The sequence below is a fragment of the Trachypithecus francoisi genome, unplaced genomic scaffold (assembly GCF_009764315.1).
Source record: "Trachypithecus francoisi isolate TF-2019V2 unplaced genomic scaffold, Tfra_2.0 Lachesis_group6, whole genome shotgun sequence".
NCBI classification, from domain to species: domain Eukaryota; kingdom Metazoa; phylum Chordata; class Mammalia; order Primates; family Cercopithecidae; genus Trachypithecus; species Trachypithecus francoisi.
Window position 1 is genome coordinate 32593388 of NW_022681471.1, and position 21550 is coordinate 32614937.

Below are 21550 nucleotides of genomic sequence, written 5' to 3' on the forward strand. Positions count from 1 at the left end.
ACCAGGAACAAGGGAGTAAGGAAAGAGAGTGCTGGAACTTTATGACTTGAGGCGGTCACTGTCTCTCTCTGAGCCTCAATTTCTGCTTTGAAAAATGAGAATGTTTGCCCTAAGAATACCAGACCCAAAGTACTCAGGAGCATTTCTCAAGATTATTGGAAGTGTCAAAATTAGAATCAGATCAAGTTAGGAAACATTTTAAAGTTTACTGTTACATAGTAAGAGAAAGTACAGCTCATGATCCAGGAGACTTCAAACAAAGTGGTAGAAAGCTCACTTTATGGCCATCATAGCACACTTTATAAAGCATAAAGGAGAATATTTTGATTTTTTTGTGGTTGGCTGTTTTACATTAACATTCTTTTTAAGGTAAACAGAGTTGTTTAAACTGATTTGCCTATAGCTGATTGGTTTAATTTCACTGAATCATGCTGACAAAGATGTAAAGGTTGTGTTTGGTATTTATGATTAGAGATGGTGTTTGGGGAAATTGGGATGAATTAAATTTTGGTTGCATGGTTATGAGTGGTTGGCCTTCCAGTATACCTAACTGTGGCTTCATTTTTATCTTTAAACAGAGATGACTGAGCTCTCATTATGTGCCAGGGCACTGTTTAAATTCTGAATCCTGCCCTCTGTAGGAAGACAGAGATAAACAAGAGAGCCAATAACCAAACAAAAAAGTAGACACTGCGGGGTTGGGGATCTTAGCTCAGGTGCTTAGGGAGGCATTTGAGCAGAATCATGAATGCAATAAAGGAGGCAGCCATGCAAAAACCTGTAGGAAGAGCATTCCAGGCAGAGAGAACAGCCAGTGCAAAGGCCCCAAGGTGAGAATGAGCTTGGTGTGTTCTGAAGACTCATGTGCTCAGGACCCAGGGGTGGAGCGGGAAGCAGGGGAAAATGTGACTAGGAAAGGAGGCAGAGCAAGATGGCAGAATAGAAAGCTCCACTGATCATCCTCCTGCCACTCTGTGCAAGGACACCAAGTTAACAACTACCTACACAGAAAAAAACACCTTCATAAAATCTAAAAATCAGGTGAGCACTTACAGTACCTGGTTTTATTTCATATCACTGAAAGGCCTGAAGAGATAGAAAAAACAATCCTGAATCACCAACGCTACCCCTCCCTGACCCTGGCAGCCATGACGTGCTGTGGAGACTGATTCTGGACACTGGGGAAGGGAGAACACAGTTCTTTTGCTTCACAGTTCAATTGTGAAGCACTGATCTCAGCAATGTCCTGTTACAGCGGAAAGGAAAACCAGACCAAACTCAGTAGATGCCCACTCACAGAGGGAGCATTTAAACCAGCCCTAGCCAGAGGGGAATTACTGATCCCAGCAGTCTGAACTTGAGTACCTGCAAACCTCACCATGAAGGGCCAAAGTGCTCTCAGTCTCTAAGTAAACTTGAAAGGTAGCCTAGGTCATAAGGACTTCAACTCTTAGGTGAGTCCTAGGGCTGAACTAGGTCCAATCACAGTGGACTTGGCAGGGGTGGGGGTAGGGCGGGACACAACATGCTGAGACACCAGCTGGGACAGCCAAGGGAACACTGGCATCACTTTTCCCCTAACCCCAGGATGCACAGCATGTGGCTCTAAAAGAGACCCCTTCCTTCCGCTTGAGGAGAGGAGAGGGAAGAGTTGGGAGGACTTTGTCTTGCATCTTGGATACCAACTCAGTCACAGCAAGATAGGGCTCCAGTCAGAGTCATCAGGCCCCTGTTCCAGCCCTAGCTCCCAGATGACATTTCTAGACAAACCCTGGGCCAGAAGGGAACCCACTGCCTTGAAGGAAAGGACCCCATCCTGCCAGAATTCATCACCTGTTAACTGAAGAGCCCTTGAGCCCTGAATAACCAGCAGCAATACACAGGCACCATGTTGAGGGCCATCATGAGCCTCTGAGACTTGCTGGCTTCAGGTACCAACACCGCCACAGGGGCTAGAGCACCAAGCAGGTTCTTAGGGTTCTAGATTCCAGGACTTAACAGCATTTCTGGACCTGTCCCAGGCCAGAGGGGAGCCCAGTGCCCTGAAGGGTGAGTCCCAGGCCACGCAGCATTCGCCACAAGCTAACTTAAGAGATCTTGGGCCTTAATGGAACATTGGTGGTAGTCTTTCAGTACTCCTTGTTGCCAGGGGTGGCAGTGCTATGGAGTGAGGCTCCTCTGCCTTTGGAAAGGGGAGAGAAAAGCAGGAAGGACTAGGTCTGTGGTTTGAGTGCCAGGTCAGCCGCAATACATAGAACCACCAGGTAGATTTGTATTTTTTTGACTCTAGTCCCTGACTCCTGGATGATACTTCTAGACCCACCTGAGGCCTGGGGGAACTCACTGACCTGGAGGAAGGACACAGGCCTGGCTGGCTTTGCCACCTGCTCATTGTAGAGCCCAGGGCCTTAAGCAAACATAGGCAGTAGCCAGGGAGTGGTTACAGCAGGCCTTGGGTGAGACCCAGTGCTGGCTGGCTTCAGGACTGACCCAGGACAGGCATATTGGTAGCGGCCACAGGGTATTTATACCTATGTCACTCCACCCCCAGCTTTAGTTGGCTCAGAACAGAGAGAGTTTCTGTATGTTTAGAAGAAAATAAGAGAACAAGAGGCTCGGTGCGGTGGTGGCTCACGCCTGTAATCCCACACTTTGGAGGTCGAGGCAGGTGAATCACAAGGTCAGGAGATCGAGACCATCTGGCTAAACACAGTGAAACCCCATCAATACTAAAAATACAAAAAATTAGCTGGGTGTGGTGGCACACACCTGTAGTCCCAGCTACTCGGGAAGCTGGGCAGGAGAATCACTGGAACTTACAGTGGAACGTCCAAATGAACAACACCACATTGAAATACATTGAAAAATGAGGGCTCTTGGTAAAATCCCTTTGGCTAAGGACGGGTTTGGCACTATGGAATGTTAAGTGCTATTCTCTTTGGATTAATCTGTCTTACATTTTTTGCTGACGCTATGGGGGACAGGATTAGGCATGTGCAGGACCATGGAGATGGGAGCTTTTCCTCCCCAAAAGGGGAATCTTGACAGCTGATAGAACTACTGGAAAAGATCCCTTCAGTACTGACAAGTGGTCACCTTAACTTTTCATTTTCAGTGTCATTGCAATGAATGGGTGAGTCTTTCTCTGGCCTCCTTGAGCTCTTCACCTTCCCCACCCTGCCACAGGCAATGCTTTTCTCTCTCTCCTTTCCCTTTCTTATCTTTTCTGTTACTCGGGGTGACCATCTTGCCCAGGGACCACATGTTATGAATCTGATAACCACGGGGAGGGATAATGGAAGTATGACTTCAATTTCCACTCCTCCCCTTTTACCTTTCTTTGCCTGTTTCTGAGTACCTCTAGGCTACCAAATGTTTCAGTCTGAATGTAGAAAAAACAAAATAATGGCAGGAATAGACAGACTGGAACAAAATGTACCAAATGGAAACAATTTCCAGACTGAATGTACACTGACATGTGGGACTTACTGTAAATAATTATACAAAGCGCAATACAATGAGAACAATAGCAAAAAAAAAAAAAAAGGAAAATCTCAATCGGAGAGAAAAAAAGAATCCACTTGGCCCAAGGGCATGCATAAATGCATAGTGAATTCATGGACTTTCCCTATTCCCACCAAGGCTTGTGACTTCAGGGGTACAAAGAAACCTCCTTCTCCTTGCAAAACCCTCACATCAAATGCAATTGTGTGGCTGAAGCTTGACACCCACAATTGTAAGGAGAGAAGTGGGGAATGAATAGCAGCAGACAGCTTGACAGAAAGTTCATGCTCACCCAAGAAAATGCAATTTTCCGTCAGGCTGAAAACATAAGCATTGTGAAAGTGGCCATCAAATAATTTGCGGAGAAAACATTGTTGTAACCATGACTCCTTATCTGCAGGCATTGCAGTCACTTCACAGGATCACAATAATGTTCATAATCACTTTTAAAAATTTTGGTATATTTTTTCTTTTCTTTTGTTGTGGTAAACCATATAAAAATTTGCCATTTTAGCCATTAAATCAGTGGATAATTTCATGGCATTATTTACATTTACTTTTTTTTTTTTTTTTTTTTTTGAGATGGAGTTTTGCTCTGCACCCAGGCTGGAGTGCAGTGGCCTGATCTCAGCTCACTGCAAGCTCCGCCTCCCGGGTTTACGCCATTCTCCTGCCTCAGCCTCCCAAGTAGCTGGGACTACAGGCGCCCGCCATCTCGCCCAGCTAGTGTTTTGTATTTTTTAGTAGAGACGGGGTTTCACTGTGTTAACCAGGATGGTCTTGATCTCCTGACCCCGTGATCCACCGTCTCGGCCTTCCAAAGTGCTGGGATTATAGGCTTCAGCCACTGTACCCAGCCACATTTACATTTTTAAAAGAAAATTACTTTAAGAAGTCTTCCATAGCAAGAAAACACTTCATGAATTTTTAAGAGTGGGCATGGCTTCCTTCCCGATACCATTTTGGTTTTGCTGTTTTCCACCCTGGCAGTGCCTTGAAACACACTATTCTCTCATTAGGGACTCACACCACCCCATCTTGCACATGTACTGGTATCAATGGGGCAGAGAGGAGATGAGTATGGGATGTTGGCGTGGGGGTGGAAGAGAATGTGTGGGTCAGTGTAAGCTGCCATGGGCACATGGAAACTTCTGGACATGCACAACCCCCGGATGGTGACTCCAGATTACTGCATGAGAGGAGAGTCCGTGACATTCGGTTTGAACTGCATTTCTTAACAATTTTTATTCAGAACTTACCCCATGTGACACACAAAACAAATGTACATAACCTTCACATATTCACAGAACACTTTTTTAAAGTGCCCTAAAAATGGGTCAATGATCTACTTTTCTTTAAAACGTTTAACAGACATTTGATGAACTACTCTTGATGGGGTGCTATGCAAACTATGAATCTGGCTCAAACACACTCTGGCAAAAAGTGGCACAGAGGCTATCCCTTACACATTGAGGAATGTGAAAGAATGCCTGATAACAAAAGGGAACCGGCCAAATTGGGCCTGGCCAGGGGGAGGCATAGTGGAAGAAACACAGTTGGAAGGGGCAAGGACGGAGGAGGAAAGGGTGACACGGAGAAACACAGGGTGCTGAATGGCTGTAGCCCCAGAAGTAACCATCTCTCATCCCGCTGATGGACAAGGGTGCCATTATGGCCTCAACTGCAGTTACCATGACAGGCTGGCCCATGACCATGAGGGGCGGCATGTTTCTCGTCATCAATGCCCTCTGATGTCTCCTCCACTTGCTCTTCTATTCTCAAACCAAATCTTCAATCAGAGGAAAAAAGAAACAGGTTTAGTATATTGAGCATTTAATTTCATCATGGGAAAAAACACAACAAGCAACTCTCTCTGTCCTTAACCGTTTCCGGTGCATCAAGGCAAGCTACTTCCTTACTACTAAAATATCTTAGAAAGGTGAACACCACACCTTTCCCTAGTGAGCTCCAAGTATGTGCTACGTATGCTCTGGCTTGGCTTATTTGTCTCTGTCCTTTCATCTATAATATTACATTTTCCACTCTTGGGTGCAGGTGTAGCTGATGAGTGGAACTTGGTCCCTCCTGGTATTGCAATGTGTGGCATGTCTGCTTGCAGATACCAGACCATCAGCTATCCAGCTGCCCACCAACTCCTACTTACTAGGCCACTGTCACCCTGGTCGTGGGGGAAGCTGAGCTTGGAAAAAAAAAGGCAGGTGCCCCTTAAAGTCATACCAAAGGGAATGGTCCTCACTTTTAAAAAGCCCATCTTCAGCGTAAAGTAAAAAATCGGTAAGAGTACATGGTATTTTTAAACAAGTTTTCTTTTCTTCAAGAACCTCTAATGGGTCATTCATTTTCCGAAACTCCTTGAGAATTAAAAAGATGATCTTGCAAGGCATGTCTGGTCACAGGGGGCTCAGGGAGTTCATGGATTGTCTTGCTGGGAAATGAGGGTATCTGAAGCCCTAGACACTGTCTTCACACTTCAGCTTGAAGTTTTGTGAAAGGAGGACACAAATGTTGTCCAAATTCACAAAAATTCTCAAAAAGCTTTGCCCAGTTGAGAGTTGGAGAGAAAGGAAGCATTGCTAATTCTACATGCTCCAACTCATCCCTCCCTCCAAATCTTCCCAGGCTAAGGAAGGTCAGTTCACTTGGTTCTCCCTAGTCCCGGGATATGGGAGAGACTTGGTTACCCACCTCCATGGGACACCATCAGCCATCTAGCCTCACTACTCAAGCAGAAGATCCCAATCTCATCAGCATCCCCAAAGCAGGAGTGTCCAAATAGGCATCTCTGAACATGTTCAGTAGTAACGTGGAGGAGGTATCAAAACACTACTCCCTAAACACCTGCCTACTGTTAAAAGACCAAAAAGTAAAACCTGTCCATTAAACAACACTATCCCCCAAGCTTCTGGTTAATGACATTTCCATTGTATTTTGATCCTTCTAGAAGTTCCCAAACCGCAAATTTTACGGGACAAAGGGACTCTCTCCCTGTTTGATACCCCATTTCCTTCTCCCACCTTACTGTTCAGAGTCCTTCCCCTCATGAATACATAGTCTAAATTTTAAGCCTACTGTAATGTGCTTGTTTAGAGGCAATTGCAACGTACCTGTGGTCAAAGGTTCATAAACATAAGCAGTGCCAAAAGTGGGCTAAATGTGCTATGGGCCAACATTAGGTCCCCATTCTCAGTGTTGGTTTCATAAAACAGCCCTAACTATCTTTACAATACAGAGGGAGGAAACGTCTATTAAAATTTTTTGGAGATATTCATGCTGAAATGTTTGGCAATAAATGAGAACATCATGCCTTTTCCCTTGTTTGCTGAGTGAGAGTGGTCCTTTTGCCTTCCGAACTGCATTGAGTGAATGCTATGTAAACCCAGGGAAGGGAAAGGCAATTCACCAAAACGTCAATATTTCATCTCCCCCAAATTGGCATTGCCTGCCTTTGAAAATGGTGGGCAACAGGATGTCAACACTCAGTGCCCCTTTTGTCAGGCTGCTTTCTACATGCCACCATTGACAGAACCGCAGCATAGTTCCCTCACTGCACTCACACACATGAACTCTGCAGAAAAGCTATTAAGGTCATCCCGATTTTTCTTTCTTCTTTTCCTTTTTTGCAAATACTCCTTTGGATCCATTGACCTACAAATTTATTATCACTGCCTGAGCAAATAAAAAGGTATTTCAAATTGCCACAGATAAGAGTCTAACCTGACCTGAGAGCTATCCCCCACTATCAACACATAACACAAAACACATCTCTTCCTATTAGTACAACAAACTGGAAGAAACAAAAAATCTCTTAAATGCTAGAAATTGCTCAAGAAAATATTCACTGATGCATTTGGTAGTTTCAAAAGTTGAATGGGGGCAGTTTCCCCAAGCCATGAGTGTGACTGTATACAGTTCTTGCCTAACATTTCCATCCTTCGTTGAGGACCATCATGAGCCTCTGAGACTTGCCTCTTCAGGTACCAACACTGCCACAGGGGCTAGAGCACCAAGCAGGTTCTTGATGTTCCAGATTCCAGGACTTGACAGCATTTCTGGACCTGTCCCAGGCCAGAAGGGAGCCCAATGCCCTGAAGGGTGAGTCCCAGGCCACGCAGCATTCGCCACAAGCTAACTTAAGAGATCTTGGGCCTTAACGGAACATTGGTGGTAGTCTTTCAGTACTCCTTGTGGCGAGGGGTGGCAGTGGCTATGGAGTGAGGCTCCTCTGCCTTGGAAAGGGGAGGGAAAAGCAGGAAGGACTAGGTCTTGTGGTTTGAGTGCCAGGTCAGCCGCAATACAATAGAACACCAGGTAGATTTGTATTTTTTTGACTCTAGTCCCTGACTCCTGGATGATACTTCTAGACCCACCTGAGGCCTGGGGGAACTCACTGACCTGGAGGGAAGGACACAGGCCTGGCTGGCTTTGCCACCTGCTCATTGTAGAGCCCAGGGCCTTAAGCAAACATAGGCAGTAGCCAGGGAGTGGTTACAGCAGGCCTTGGGTGAGACCCAGTGCTGGCTGGCTTCAGGACTGACCCAGCACAGTCATTGTGGTGGCGGCCACAGGGGTATTTATACCTATGTCACTCCACCCCCAGCTTTAGTTGGCTCAGAACAGAGAGAGAGTGTCTGTATGTTTGGGAACTCTCAGAACAAAAGGCTGGGTGCGGTGGCTCACGCCTGTAATCCCAGCACTTTGGGAGGTCAAGGCAGGTGAATCATGAGGTCAGGAGACTGAGGCCATCCTGGCTAAACACAGTGAAACCCCATCAGTACTAAAAATAAAAAAAAAATAGCTGGGTATGGTGGCACGCACCTGTAGTCCCAGCTACTCGGGAAGCTGAGGCAGGAGAATCACTTGAACTTACAGTGAAACATTCCAAATGAACAACACCACATTGAAATACATTGAAAAATGAGGGCTCTTGGTAAAATCCCTTTTGGCTAAGGACGGGTTTGGCACTATTGAATGTTAAGTGCTATTCTCTTTGGATTAATCTGTCTTACACTTTTTGCTGACGGCTATGGGTGACAGGATTAGGCATGTGCAGGACCATGGGAGATGGGAGCTTTTTCCTCCCCAAAAGGGGAATCTTGACAGCTGATAGAACTGCTGGAAAAGATCCCTTCAGTACTGACAAGTGGTCACCTTAACTTTTCATTTTCAGTGTCACTGCAATGAATGGGTGAGTCTTTCTCTGGCCTCCTTGAGCTCGTCACCTTCCCCACCCTGCCACAGGCAATGCTTTTCTCTCTCCTTTCCCTTTCTTATCTTTTCTGTTACTCGGGGTGACCATCTTGCCCAGGGACCACGTGTTGAAATTCTTAGTCAGAAGTTGGATTAAAGATGACAGGACCCATCTAAGGACAAATTTAAGCCATGCCAGTTTAATACTGGGTGCTAAGCAGAGTAGCTAATGTCTAAGTTTTGTCACACATATTTTACTCTGGCCAAAACAGAAAAAGATAATTTTCCTTTGTGTTGCGGCTTGGCCCCCAGGGCTATGATGCAGCGAGCTGGGTCACTAGGGCCACTTAGGGAAAGGGAACACAGAAGCCTGGCATGCTGGCAAACAGGTAAGAATTTCTTACCAGTCAGACTTCTGGCCTCTCTCTCTCTCTCTCTGCAAACCAGTTGAATGAATGGTAAAAATCACTAATTGTCTCCTGTAAAGTTTAAATTAATCAGAAAAAAGGACTTGTAAGGCTAGTCTTAAGCTGTAGCAAATTTGGTATGCTTTGTGTGTCTTTCCGTACTTTCTGTCGTTAATGAGGGGCACCTTAGGATAGAACACAGGCTTAGGACACCTGTAAGCCTGCTGTTTAAGACGGCCAAGCAAACCGATCAGTTATAAGCTTTGCTGCATGTCCCTGAAAAAAAAAAAAAAAATGGGTAAGGTTTCCCTCGTCTTCTATGTCCTTGGGAACTTGACCTTGTAACCACGTGGCCATGCCCTCTCTTCACAATGGCAGCCTGGGTTCAGGGTTCAATTCCTGGCTTGGAAAATGTGTCCTTTAACTTCTGTCTGTGTATTTATATGTATTATGTGTGTGATGTTTATATACAAAAGAGCTTTAACTAATTGGTTTAAAAACAAAAAAGCTTAAATAACATATTTTGTCAGAAAAGTAAAAAGTATAATGCCTTTTAGTTCATGTGCCTTAAGTAATCTTTGGGAAATAAAGACAGTTTTTAAAATTATTGGAAAATGAAAATGTCAAATAAGGCAAACGTCAAGCTGTAACCAATCCAGCCATTCTCTATCTCACTTCCAATTTCTGTATGTAGTTTCCCTTTTTTGTCTATACATCTTCCACCACATGGCTGCACTGGAATCTCTGTGAATCTGCTGTCATTCTGGGGGCTGCCCGATTTGCAAATCATCCATTGCTCAATTAAACTCCTTTAAATTTAATTTGGCTGAAGTTTTTCTTTTATCACATGAGAACAGTACTTATAATGAGAAATAGGTGGAATGATGGCATCCTACGATTGCTGGCTTTAGAGGTACTTTCAATCATATTCTATTGCCCCAGGGTTTTGAATTTGCCTAAAGTTACCTTCTCAAGCATAGGTTGCAAACTGTAAGCTGCATCCTCTATCTGGTCTGCAGATCTGTTTTGGATGACCAGTGTACTTTGAAATAAAACATATTTGAATTGATTGCTCAGATTTAAAGACCAGAAGGTTTCATGTAAACACTTATTTATGGACAATCTTTACAAACTGGAAAATCTGCCAGATCTGGACCCCAAAGTCCTGACCAGAAATATTAGGCTGAAGCAGAGTAGTGGCCATTCCCTTTGGGGAGACATATCCTTTCCCAGTTTATCAGTCCCCACTCTGCTTGTTTTCCTCATTTATGTTACCTTCCTGGCCCTGTTACCATCTAGGTTTTCCACCCTTACTATTAAAAAAAAATTATAGGAAATGTCAAAAATATATAAAAAGAAACGTAAAATGAACACTCATATAGCCACCACCCATATTCAACAATTATGAATATCCAGTCTTGTTTCATCAATAGCCTTGCTGATTTCTCCAACATCCCTGCACCCAACCTGGGATTATTTGGAAACACATCGAGACATCACAAAATTTCATCATTAACTATTTCAGGGCATGTTTAAATGATACACCCTTTTTATACAGACAGCCACAGTATCATTATCATAGCCAAAACATGGAAAAGCCTTTATAGATATCCACTCTGCTCACTTTAAAAAATTCCACTCCGTATTATTCACTTCATTTGATTCCTTTTCTCTGTCAAGAAAGGACAAATAGGAATCGTTGATCTGGGAAAATGGGGTTGAGCACGCATATAAACATGAATGGTACTCTCCACACTCTAGAAAACAATGCGTGAAACGATTTTTTTCATAAGGCATTCATTCCTATTTTTCTGATTTTTTGAACTATGCCTGATAAACTTTTACCACTAAACCTGCTCCAAATACATGAGTCAAATCTCGTGTTGAAATGTAATCCTATTTTCCCCAGTGTTGGAGGTGAGACCTGTTGGGAGGTGTTTGGGTCCTGGGGGTGGAACCCTCATGGCTTGATGCTGTCCTTGCAATAGTGAGCGAGTTACCACAAGATCTGGTTGTTTAAAAGTGTGTGGCACCTCCCACACCCACTCTCTTGCTCCTGTTCTCACCACGTGAGATGCCTGCTCCCAGTCTGTCTTCCACCATGACTGTAAGCTTCCTGAGGTCCTCACCAGAAGCAGATGCCAGCACCACACTTCCTGTTAAGCCTGCAGAACTGCGAGCCAACTAAACCTCCTTTCTTTATAAATTACTCAGCCTCAGGCATTTCTTTATAGCAAAACAAGAATGACCTAACACATGAGACAACAAGAGATATAGTAGGTTAAGCAACTCATTCAAGGGAACAAAGACAGCGTAGAGCTGCAGCAAGAACCCAGACCACCTTATTTTTAATCAGGTCTCTTTCTGTTATACCACATAGGAAAGGTGGGACAACAGGTTATAATAATGTGATGATAGGAGATAATATAGAATAATAGTAGAAAACATTTCTGTGTGCTTACTCTGTGACTGGGCATTGTGGAAGGCCACTTACATATGTTGTTTATTACTCTCATCAATTTTGATATATTATCATCTTATAAAGAATAATAATGAAACTATAGAGCTTAAGTAAAACGCCCAGGGGGAAACAGCTGGGAAGTGGCACATCTGGGATTGGAAGCCAGATTGCCCTAACTGTGGCATCCCAGTGCACCACCGCTGAATTAAACTCGACAAAGCATGGGCTCTGGAGCCAGACAAACTTGGCTTCATATCCAGTTCCTCTCATTAGCTTTGGACCATGGACAGGTTTCCTCTTCTTTCAATGAAGATGCTAGAACCTCACTATTAGGATTCATTTGAGCATCAAACAAAATCATCCAAGGAAATTCTTTTATTGCCTGTCACATAGTAAAGGCATACAAGATGTTAGCTGCTAATAAAAAGGGAATGAAAGTTTTAAGGGTACTGTCTCCTGTAATATTCCCCATCAAAAGAAAAACTGTAACTTGTTTTCTACCCAGCCCCTTGAACTAGTCCCACTGTATGCTACCTAGACAATGTGTTGTTCAAGGTCAGTTTCTATTCATTTTATGTGATTTTAAGTGAAACGGCATCCTACCTATAATTCTATGAATTTGAATTTTATAAGGTGTAAGAACTCTCTGCTTTGAAATTCAGAATCTAGGTTACCAGAGCCAGACAACGTCTTGACCTATGATTCTACAAGGTACTTATCAGATACATGAAAACAAATGCCAACTGAGTATAGGAGATCTCATTTTCTATATAAAGGAAACATATATGGCTAAAAATGTCTTCTGATGGTATAAAAATGTTATGATGGGGAGGGATAATGGAAGTATGACTTCAATCTCCCCTCCTCCCCTTTTACCTTTCTTTGCCTATTTCTGAGTACCTCTAGGCTACCAAATGTTTCAGTCTGAATGTAGAAAAAACAAAATAATGAGCAGGAATAGACCGACTGGCATAAAATGTACCAGATGGAAACAATTTCCAGACTGAATGTACACTGACATGCGGGACTTAATGTAAATAATTATACAAAGCAGAATACAATGAGAACAATAGCAAAAAAAAAAAAAAAAAAAAAAAAAGGGAAAATCTCAATCAGAAAAGAAAAAAGAATCCACTTGGCCCAAGGGCATGCATAAATGCATAGTGAATTCATGGACTTTCCCTATTCCCACCAAGGCTTGTGACTTCAGGGGTACGAAGAAACCTCCTTCTTGCAAAACCCTCACATCAGATGCAATTGTGTGGCTGAAGCTTGACACCCACAATTGTGCAGAGAGAAGTGGGGAATGAATAGCAGCAGAAAGCCTGACAGAAAGTTCATGCTCACCCAAGAAAATGCAATTTTCCTTCAGGCTGAAAACATAAGCATTGTGAAAGTGGCCATCAAATAATTTGCGGAGAAAACATTGTTGTAACCATGACTCCTTATCTGCAGGCATTGCAATCACTTCACAGGATCACAATGTTCATAATCACTTTTAAAAACTTTTTGGTATATTTTTTCTTTTCTTTTGTTGTGGTAAACCATATAAAAATTTGCCATTTTAGCCATTAAATCAGTGTATAATTTCATGACATTATTTACATTTACTTTTTTTTTTCTGTCACCCAGGCTGGAGTGCAGTGGCCTGATCTCAGCTCACTGTAAGCTCCGCCTCCCGGGTTTACGCCATTCTCCTGCCTCAGCCTCCCAAGTAGCTGGGACTACAGGCGCCCGCCATCTCGCCCAGCTAGTGTTTTGTATTTTTTAGTAGAGACGGGGTTTCACTGTGTTAACCAGGATGGTCTTGATCTCCTGACCCCGTGATCCACCCGTCTCGGCCTTCCAAAGTGCTGGGATTATAGGCTTCAGCCACTGTACCCAGCCACATTTACATTTTTAAAAGAAAATTACTTTAAAGAAGTCTTCCATAGCAAGAAAACACTTCATGAATTTTTAAGAGTGGGCGTGGCTTCCTTCCCGATACCATTTTGGTTTTGCTGTTTTCCACCCTGGCAGTGCCTTGAAACACACTATTCTCTCATTAGGGACTCACACCACCCCATCTTGCACATGTACCTGGTATCAATGGGGCAGAGAGGAGATGAGTATGGGATGTTGAGCGTGGGGGTGGAAGAGAATGTGTGGGTCAGTGTAAGCCTGCCATGGGCACATGGAAACTTCTGTGACATGCACAACCCCCGGATGGTGACTCCAGATTACTGCATGAGAGGAGAGTCCGTGACATTCGGTTTGAACTGCATTTCTTAACAATTTTTATTCAGAACTTACCCCATGTGACACACAAAACAAATGTACATAACCTTCACATATTCATAGAAACATTTTTTAAAGTGCCCTAAAAATGGGTCAATGATCTACTTTTCTTTAAAACGTTTAATAGACATTTGATGAACTACTCTTGATGGGGTGCTATGCAAACTACGAATCTGGCTCAAACACACTCTGGCAAAAAGTGGCACAGAGGCTCTCCCTTACACATTGGGGAATGTGAAATAATGCATGATAACAAAAGGGAGTGGGCCAAATTGGGCCTCGTCAGAGGGAGGCATAGGTGGAAGAAACACAGTTGGAAGGGGCAAGAACGGAGGAGGAAAGGGTGACACGGAGAAACACAGGGTGCCGGAATGGCTGTAGCCCCAGAAGTAACCATCTCTCATCCCGCTGATGGACAAGGGTGCCATTATGGCCTCAACTGCAGTTACCATGACAGGCTGGCCCACGACCATGAAGGGCGGCATGTTTCTCGCCATTAATGCCCTCTGATGTCTCCTCCACTTGGCTCTTCTATTCTCAAACCAAATCTTCAATCAGAGGAAAAAAGAAACAGGTTTAGTATATTGAGCATTTAGTTTCATCATGGGAAAACACACAACAAGCAACTCTCTCTGTCCTTAACCTTTTCCGCTGCATCAAGGCAAGCTACTTCCTTACTACTAAAATATCTTAGAAAGGTGAACACCACACCTTTCCCTAGTGAGCTCCAAGTATGTGCTACGTATGCTCTGGCTTGGCTTATTTCTTTGTCTCTGTCCTTTCATCTGTAATATTACATTTTCCACTCTTGGGTGCAGGTGTAGCTGATGAGCGGAACTCGGTCCCTCCTGGTATTGCAATGTATGGCATGTCTGCTTGCAGATACCAGACCATCAGCCATCCAGCTGCCCACCAACTCCTACTTACTAGGCCACTGTCACCCTGGTCGTGGGGGAAGCTGAGCTTGGAAAAAATGGGGGGGTGCCTTTTAAAGTCATACCAAGAGGATGAGGCCCCCATTTTGAAAAGCCCATCTGGCCGGGCGCGGTGGCTCAAGCCTGTAATCCCAGCACTTTGGGAGGCCGAGACGGGCGGATCACGAGGTCAGGAGATCGAGACCATCCTGGCTAACACGGTGAAACCCCGTCTCTACTAAAAATACAAAAAACTAGCCGGGCGAGGTGGCGGGCGCCTGTAGTCCCAGCTACTCGGGAGGCTGAGGCAGGAGAATGGCGTAAACCCGGGAGGCGGAGCTTGCAGTGAGCTGAGATCCGGCCACTGCACTCCAGCCCGGGCGAAAGAGCAAGACTCCGTCTCAAAAAAAAAAAAAAAAAAAAAAAAAGAAAAGCCCATCTTCAGTGTAAAGTAAAAAATCGGTAAGAGTACGTTGTATTTTAAAACAAGTTTTCTTTCCTTCAAGAACCTCTAATGGATCATTCATTTTCCGAAACTCCTTGAGAATTAAAAAGACGGTATATTGCAAGGCAAGTCTCGTTACAGGGGGCTCAGGGAGTTTATGGATTGTCTTGCTGGGAAATGAGGGTATCTGAAGCCCTAGACACTGTCTTCACACTTTAGCTTGAAGTTTTGTGAAAGGAAGACACAAATGTTGTCCAAATTCACAAAAATTCTCAAAAAGCTTTGCCCAGTTGAGAGTTGGAGAGAAAGGAAGCATTGCTAATTCTGCATGCTCCAACTCATCCCTCCCTCCAAATCTTCCCAGGCCTTTAAGGACAAGGTCAGTTCACTTGGTTCTCCCTAGTCCCGAGATGTGGGACAGAGACTTGGTTGCCCAGCTCCATAGGACACCTTCAGCCATCTAGCCTCACTACTCAAGCAGAAGATCCCAATCTCATCAGCATCCCCAAAGCAGGAGTGTCCAAATAGGCATCTCTGAACATGTTCAGTAGTAACGTGGAGGAGGTATCAAAAAACACTACTCCCTAAACACCTGCCTACTGTTAAAAGACCAAAAAGTAAAACCTGTCCATTAACAACACTATCCCCCAAGCTTCTGGTTAATGACATTTCCATTGTATTTGATCCTTCTAGAAGTTCCCAAACCGCAAATTTTACGGGACAAAGGGACTCCTCTCCCTGTTTGATGCCCCATTTCCTTCTCCCATCTTACTGTTCAGAGTCCTTCTCCCTCATGAATACATAGTCTAAATTTTAAGCCTACTGTAATAGTGCTTGTTTAGAGGCAATTGCAATGTACCTGTGGTCAAAGGTTCATAAACATAAGCAGTGCCAAAAGTGGGCTAAATGTGCTATGGGCCAACATTAGGTCCCCATTCTCAGTGTTGGTTTCATAAAACAGCCCTAACTATCTTTACAATACAGAGGGAGGAAACGTCTATTAAAATTTTTTGGAGATATTCATGCTGAAATGTTTGGCAATAAATGAGAACATCATGCCTTTTCCCTTGTTTGCTGAGTGAGAGTGGTCCTTTTGCCTTCCGAACTGCATTGAGTGAATGCTATGTAAACCCAGGGAAGGGAAAGGCAATTCACCAAAACGTCAATATTTCATCTCCCCCAAATTGGCATTGCCTGCCTTTGAAAATGGTGGGCAACAGGATGTCAACACTCAGTGCCCCATTTTGTCAGGCTGCTTTTCTACATGCCACCATTGACAGAACCGCAGCATAGTTCCCTCACTGCACTCACACACATGAACTCTGCAGAAAAGCTATTAAGGTCATCCCGATTTTTCTTTCTTCTTTTCCTTTTTTGCAAATACTCCTTTGGATCCATTGACCTACAAATTTATTATCACTGCCTGAGCAAATAAAAAGGTATTTCAAATTGCCACAGATAAGAGTCTAGCCTGACCTGAGAGCTATTCCCCACTATCTACACATAACACAAAACACATCTCTTCCTATTAGTACAACAAACTGGAAGAAACAAAAAATCTCTTAAATGCTAGAAATTGCTCAAGAAAATATTCACTGATGCATTTGGTAGTTTCTAAAGTTGAATGGAGGCAGTTTCCCCAAGCCATGAGTGTGACTGTATACAGTTCTTGCCTAACACTTCTATCCTTCTTAGGTTGGTGGAAATTTATGCAAAATTGATATTGTAGTTTGTTTTGATTTGTAGATAAACTTGCAAAGGTTGCAAACCTTTTCGCTATCTGTACCATAATGCAAAACTAACTATGTCAGCAATGTTTTCAAGCTGCCAAATCAAAGTATTCCAGAAAATTAAAATTTAGAGCTGCCACTCTCTACAAGGCTTTACCAAATACTTAAAAACAATAGTAGGAGGGCCAGGCACTTAAACTTTATGCTATCCCCTCCCCATCAGTCTCAACTTCAGGAAACATACATTCTGGTTGTGAATTATTCCTTTACCCCAATGCCTAAACATTTATAAATTCTTAACCAAAGAGTTTATGCTTGGTTTCAAATATATTAAATAATTTAGTTTAATGGAGCTCTTTGGAGCATTGATTTGAATAATCCCCAGGTCAGAAAACCCCAGGATGCCTCCACATGGAAGTGCTACCTAAAGGATACCAGTGCTAGGAGTTTAATATTATATGTTATGCTATATTTAATTTACACTCATATATTGTGTGTATACATATATTTGTAATTGGAATACATATATTTATATATTTATAATTTATTCAAGTGCATAATATATTTTATACACAAGGAATAAAGGAAACCGTTCAGTACTAATTTTTTTTTCCGTGGATAGTCATGTTCCCTCTGGTAATGGGAAATTTCCACAAGCTGAGCTTTCCTTGCTGCATTTTCCAGCCACAAAGATCCCAAAATTCAGACCTCATTGCCTATACATGAAAAAAACCACAAAAACACCAAGATGACAATGTCTGGGTCAAAGTTGTGTCCAAGCCCTGAAGCAGGTTTTAGAATGGCTCCCCTGCCCGACTCGGTTTACTGACCTGCACTGCGAGTTCAGTCACATTCATGCTTCCTGCCAGCCTCCGTCTATGGGAAGAAACCACACGTGTTCAGCATTTGGAGTTGTGGGTGTCGTTTCATTCTCGTGTTTAATTTTTTATTCTACCAACTCCCCACACGCAGTAGGCTGTTCTGTGACATCCAGCTGAGCCTCACGTTAGGAACTTTTCTCTCAGGTCACAAATAAAGGAGATGCAAAAAAAAAAAAAAAAAAAAAATCAGGGCGGTGGCTCACGCCTGTAATGCCAGCACTTTGAGAGGCCAAGGCAGGAGGATCACTTGAGGTCAGGAGTTCGAGACCAGCCTGGCCAATATGGTGAAACCCCGTCTCTACTAAAAATACAAAAATTAGCGGGCGTGGTGGCTGGCGCCTGTAGTCCCAGTTACTTTGGAGGCTGAGGCAGGAGAATCTCTTGAACCTGGGAGGCAGAGGTTGCAGTGAGCCGAGATCGCACCACTGCACTCCAGCCTGGGTGTCCCAGCGAGACTGTTTCTCAAACAAATAAAAAATAACCCCCCATAACAAAAAATCGTTCATCAAGATAAATATGTTCTTACTATTTGAAACTTAGAACAATTAACACCAAAGGAAACCCAGCCGAACGACAGACTTCTCAGAATTTTAAGTAAGGTTAAGATGCGACCCTGCACTTGCTGTACCGAACCTTTATTTCTGCCTCGGCTGCGATAGGAGTTACTTATCATAACCGACCTCAGCCCAAAGTTGCCCAACTTGGTTCATTTAAATTATGCATGATGCCTAATAGGCATAGCCCCACTACAGAACCCACCAGGGGCCAGGGGTCTGCGAGGAGGGGACAGCAGCAACACCAGGCCCCAGGTGGGTTTTGGTTCAGGAGGGGAGAGGGCAGGAGAGGGACTGGGGGAAAGCCAAAGGCCACCCTGGAGCAGTACATGCTCCCTGCAAACCGCGCGCCAACCAGCAATGGGCTTACCGCAGGAACTCGCTGGGGAACTTCTTGCGTCGGAAAATGCGCTCCAGCTCCTGCAGCTGCAAGGGGGTGAAGGCGTGGACGCTGGGCTCCTGCGCGTTGCCAGGCTCCAGCCCCCCGACAGCGCCCGGTGGGGGCGAATCCTGCTGCCTGGGTTCCTTCTCGCTCTGGTCACTGCCCTCATCGTCGCCATCGCTGCCGCTGCTGCCCTCGCGGTTTTCTTCACATAGGAGGCCAGGAGCTCCTGCGCCGCCGCCGCCATCTTTTTCTTCTCCGCCTTGGGCTCCTGCCAACTTTGACTCTTCTCCTGCTGCTGCTGTGCCTTGCTCAGGCTCAGACTGTGCATCCTCTTCTTCCTCTTTGACCTCTTCAGTAAGCCACAGCACCGCAGCATTCATATCTGGAAAAGTAGAAACCCAAGAGAAAGATTAAGGCCTTGGTCCTGAGGGTGTTGGAAGGAGGCGGTGAGGGGCTGCTCTCAGAGCAGTGGTAGTGCGGGGGCATCATCCAGTCGACTCGCCTCTCCCAAGGAACCTCGGTTTCCTGAGTTCGCAAAAGCATGAGTCCCATTCAGGTACTGACCCTGTAGTTCCTTCTCGTAGTCGACTCCAAGGCTGAGCAAGCCGGTGATATCCTGGCTAGACTGGTCCAGAGGCTCCATACCCTGAGTGGTGTGGATGGAGCTGTGTGCTTCTGCAGATTCTAAGCTGGAGCCACCACAATCTCCTAGGCAGTGCTAGAACTGTGAGTCGCAGCCTGGAAAGTTCTTCTGGCGTCTAGACTCAGCAACAATGTATCCACTTAGAGACCTCCTCTCTGCTTCCCGCTCTTTGCTCTGGGTTGGGCCTGCTGATGTGCGCATGCGTCAGGGGCTTGCCCTTGCCCTGGGTGGGGAAGAGCACGTGTTGGTGGCGGGGGTAGGGGGAGGGAGGGGATGGGGGAGGAGTAAGGAGGGGAGTAGGGTGCGGGGGAGGGGGGAGTAGGGCGTGGGTCGGGGAGTAGGATGGGGTGGGTGCTTGCATGTGTTGTGCTATAGACTGGCATGCATTAGTGTGGAACTTGGGGAAGCTGCTGTGCGGAATTGTGCAAGCCCATTTTATGGCGATGAGAGATTTCACACTAGCTCCGTACTTCCTAGGTCTCCAGGAACAGGAGCTTGGGCCTAGATTTGCAAAGCTGGTGGGCTGCGCAAATGCACTATGTAAAAATGGAGCACCCTCCTTGAGAAAGTCCACTATTATTTTTAGTAATGAATCCACATCAAAGTGCAAGGGTAGAAACACGCACAATGCTTAGAGCACCCGAGATTGCTTTTCTTCTCTTTTTTTTTTTTTTTTTTTTTTTTAAGACAGTCTCGCTCTGTCTCTGAAATGCAGTGGCACGATCTGGGCTCACTACAACCTCCATCTTCTGGGCGCCTAGATTCAGTAACAGTGTATCCACTTAGAGACCTCCTTTCTTGCCTTCCTCTTCCCACTATTTGCTGTGGGTTGGGCCTAATGAGGTGCGCATGCCTCAGGGGCTTGGCCTTGCCCGGGGTGCAGAAGAGCACGCGTTGGGGTGGGGCAGTAGGGTGAGGGGAGGGAGTCAGGTGGGGGGGTAGGGCAGAGGGGAGGAGAAGCGGGGGAGGAGAAGAGGGGGAGAAGGAGGGGAAGGGGGAGGAGGGCGGGGGGCAGGGAGTAGGATGGAGTGGGTGCTTGCATGTGTTGTGCAGGTACTCAGGAGTGCGTCAGCCTCCTGAGTACCTGGAACTACAGGCATGCACCAGCACACCTGGGTAATTATTGTATTTTTAGTGGAGACAGGGTTTCACCATGTTGGCTGGGCTGGTCTGGAACTTCTGGCCCCAAGTGATCCACCCACCTCGGCCTCCCAAAGTGCTGGGATTACAGGCGTGAGCCACCGTTCCCAGCTGCAGCCAAGATTTCTAAAATTGCAGGGCAGGATCCTTCCTTTGCCTCTGGTTGTGACTGTGGATAGTGCAGCTTCTGCTATGTCTCCGGCTACAGACCCATTACAAATGCGCACTTACCTTCTGCGCTGAGCTGGTGCTGTGGACCTGCAATGATTTCCTTTCTTTCCTGCTGCTGCATAGCCCTCTTTTCCTCTACTCCTGCCCTTTTCTACAGATCTCTTTCTGAGCTCTTGTTTAGGAATAAATACATTTTATTTATTGTCAAATAAACACAGCCAGGACAGATTGAGTGCTCTAAGATTCTTCCTTTAAGAAGTATTTTGTAGATACTGCAGAACTTGTTAATGTCCTGAATATAGAGAGTAGGTTTCAACTATAGGACCTATCCTCCATCGTTTGGGTGACTCATTCTATTTTTGCTTGCACAACGACCCTTTTTATCAACCTCATTTTATATAAGAAATTAAACTGTTTTGTGAGCTCCTACATGTACTGTGGGTTCCAATCACCTCAATGACTGATCATAATGGATGAGTGTGCCCATTATACTCATGTTCCCAGAGGATGGGTAAGAAAACAACTAGAAAATATTGACCAATACACTTTCGAAGAGATGGGAAGGGATGACAATCTGACAGTCTCTTTCTGATTTTAACTAAGATGTCTCCTCCTCAGGCTGGCTCCTCCTGGAGCTAAACTGCTGGAATCTGAAATTTTGCTTTGCTTACCTGTTGGTAGCTGGCTAATCTCACTTGATCACTCTCCGTTTGTGTTAGTTTTCTAATCTGTAAAATGGGATAACAATGATAACTATCTTATGGGGTTTTTGAATAGATGGAGATGATTAAACATGCTGCCTCACATTTCCTGCTTCTGCCAGTTTGTAT

The 21550-nt window shown here is 44.8% G+C and overlaps 2 protein-coding genes across 3 annotated transcripts in view; one reads left to right on the forward strand and one right to left on the reverse strand.

Moving 5' to 3' along the window:
• Positions 1–21550, forward strand: part of LOC117077397 (putative uncharacterized protein CXorf42) — a 111812-nt gene that overhangs the window by 77008 nt on the left and 13254 nt on the right. The window lies entirely within an intron of this gene.
• LOC117077394 (rhox homeobox family member 2-like) lies at positions 13828–21448 on the reverse strand. 2 transcript variants are annotated; one of them, XM_033201072.1, is made up of 5 exons: positions 21392–21448; positions 19331–19632; positions 18752–19148; positions 17777–17822; positions 13828–14405 (listed from the first exon to the last, which is right to left on the reverse strand). In XM_033201072.1, exons 2-5 carry the CDS (start codon positions 19407–19409, stop codon positions 14076–14078), a joined length of 852 nt encoding a protein of 283 aa, XP_033056963.1. In that variant the 5' UTR covers positions 19410–19632; positions 21392–21448; the 3' UTR covers positions 13828–14075. The 2 variants fall into 2 exon arrangements, with proteins under 2 accessions (XP_033056963.1, XP_033056964.1); XM_033201073.1 differs by lacking the exon at positions 21392–21448 and having other exon boundaries at positions 19331–19657.

What these genes read in the sequence shown, in the direction of transcription:
- LOC117077394 (XM_033201072.1), bottom strand. Translation starts at nt 19,409, where the DNA reads ATGGAGCCTCTGGACCAGTCTAGCCAGGATATCACCGGCTTGCTCAGC. An exon ending in TTCCCCAGCGAGTTCCTGCG is followed by an intron (nt 17,823 to 18,751) that starts GTAAGCCCATTG and finishes TTCTTCCCATAG; the next exon opens with ACGGAGGCTGGCAGGAAGCA. An exon ending in TGACTGAACTCGCAGTGCAG is followed by an intron (nt 14,406 to 17,776) that starts GTCAGTAAACCG and finishes CTCTGATTGAAG; the next exon opens with ATTTGGTTTGAGAATAGAAG.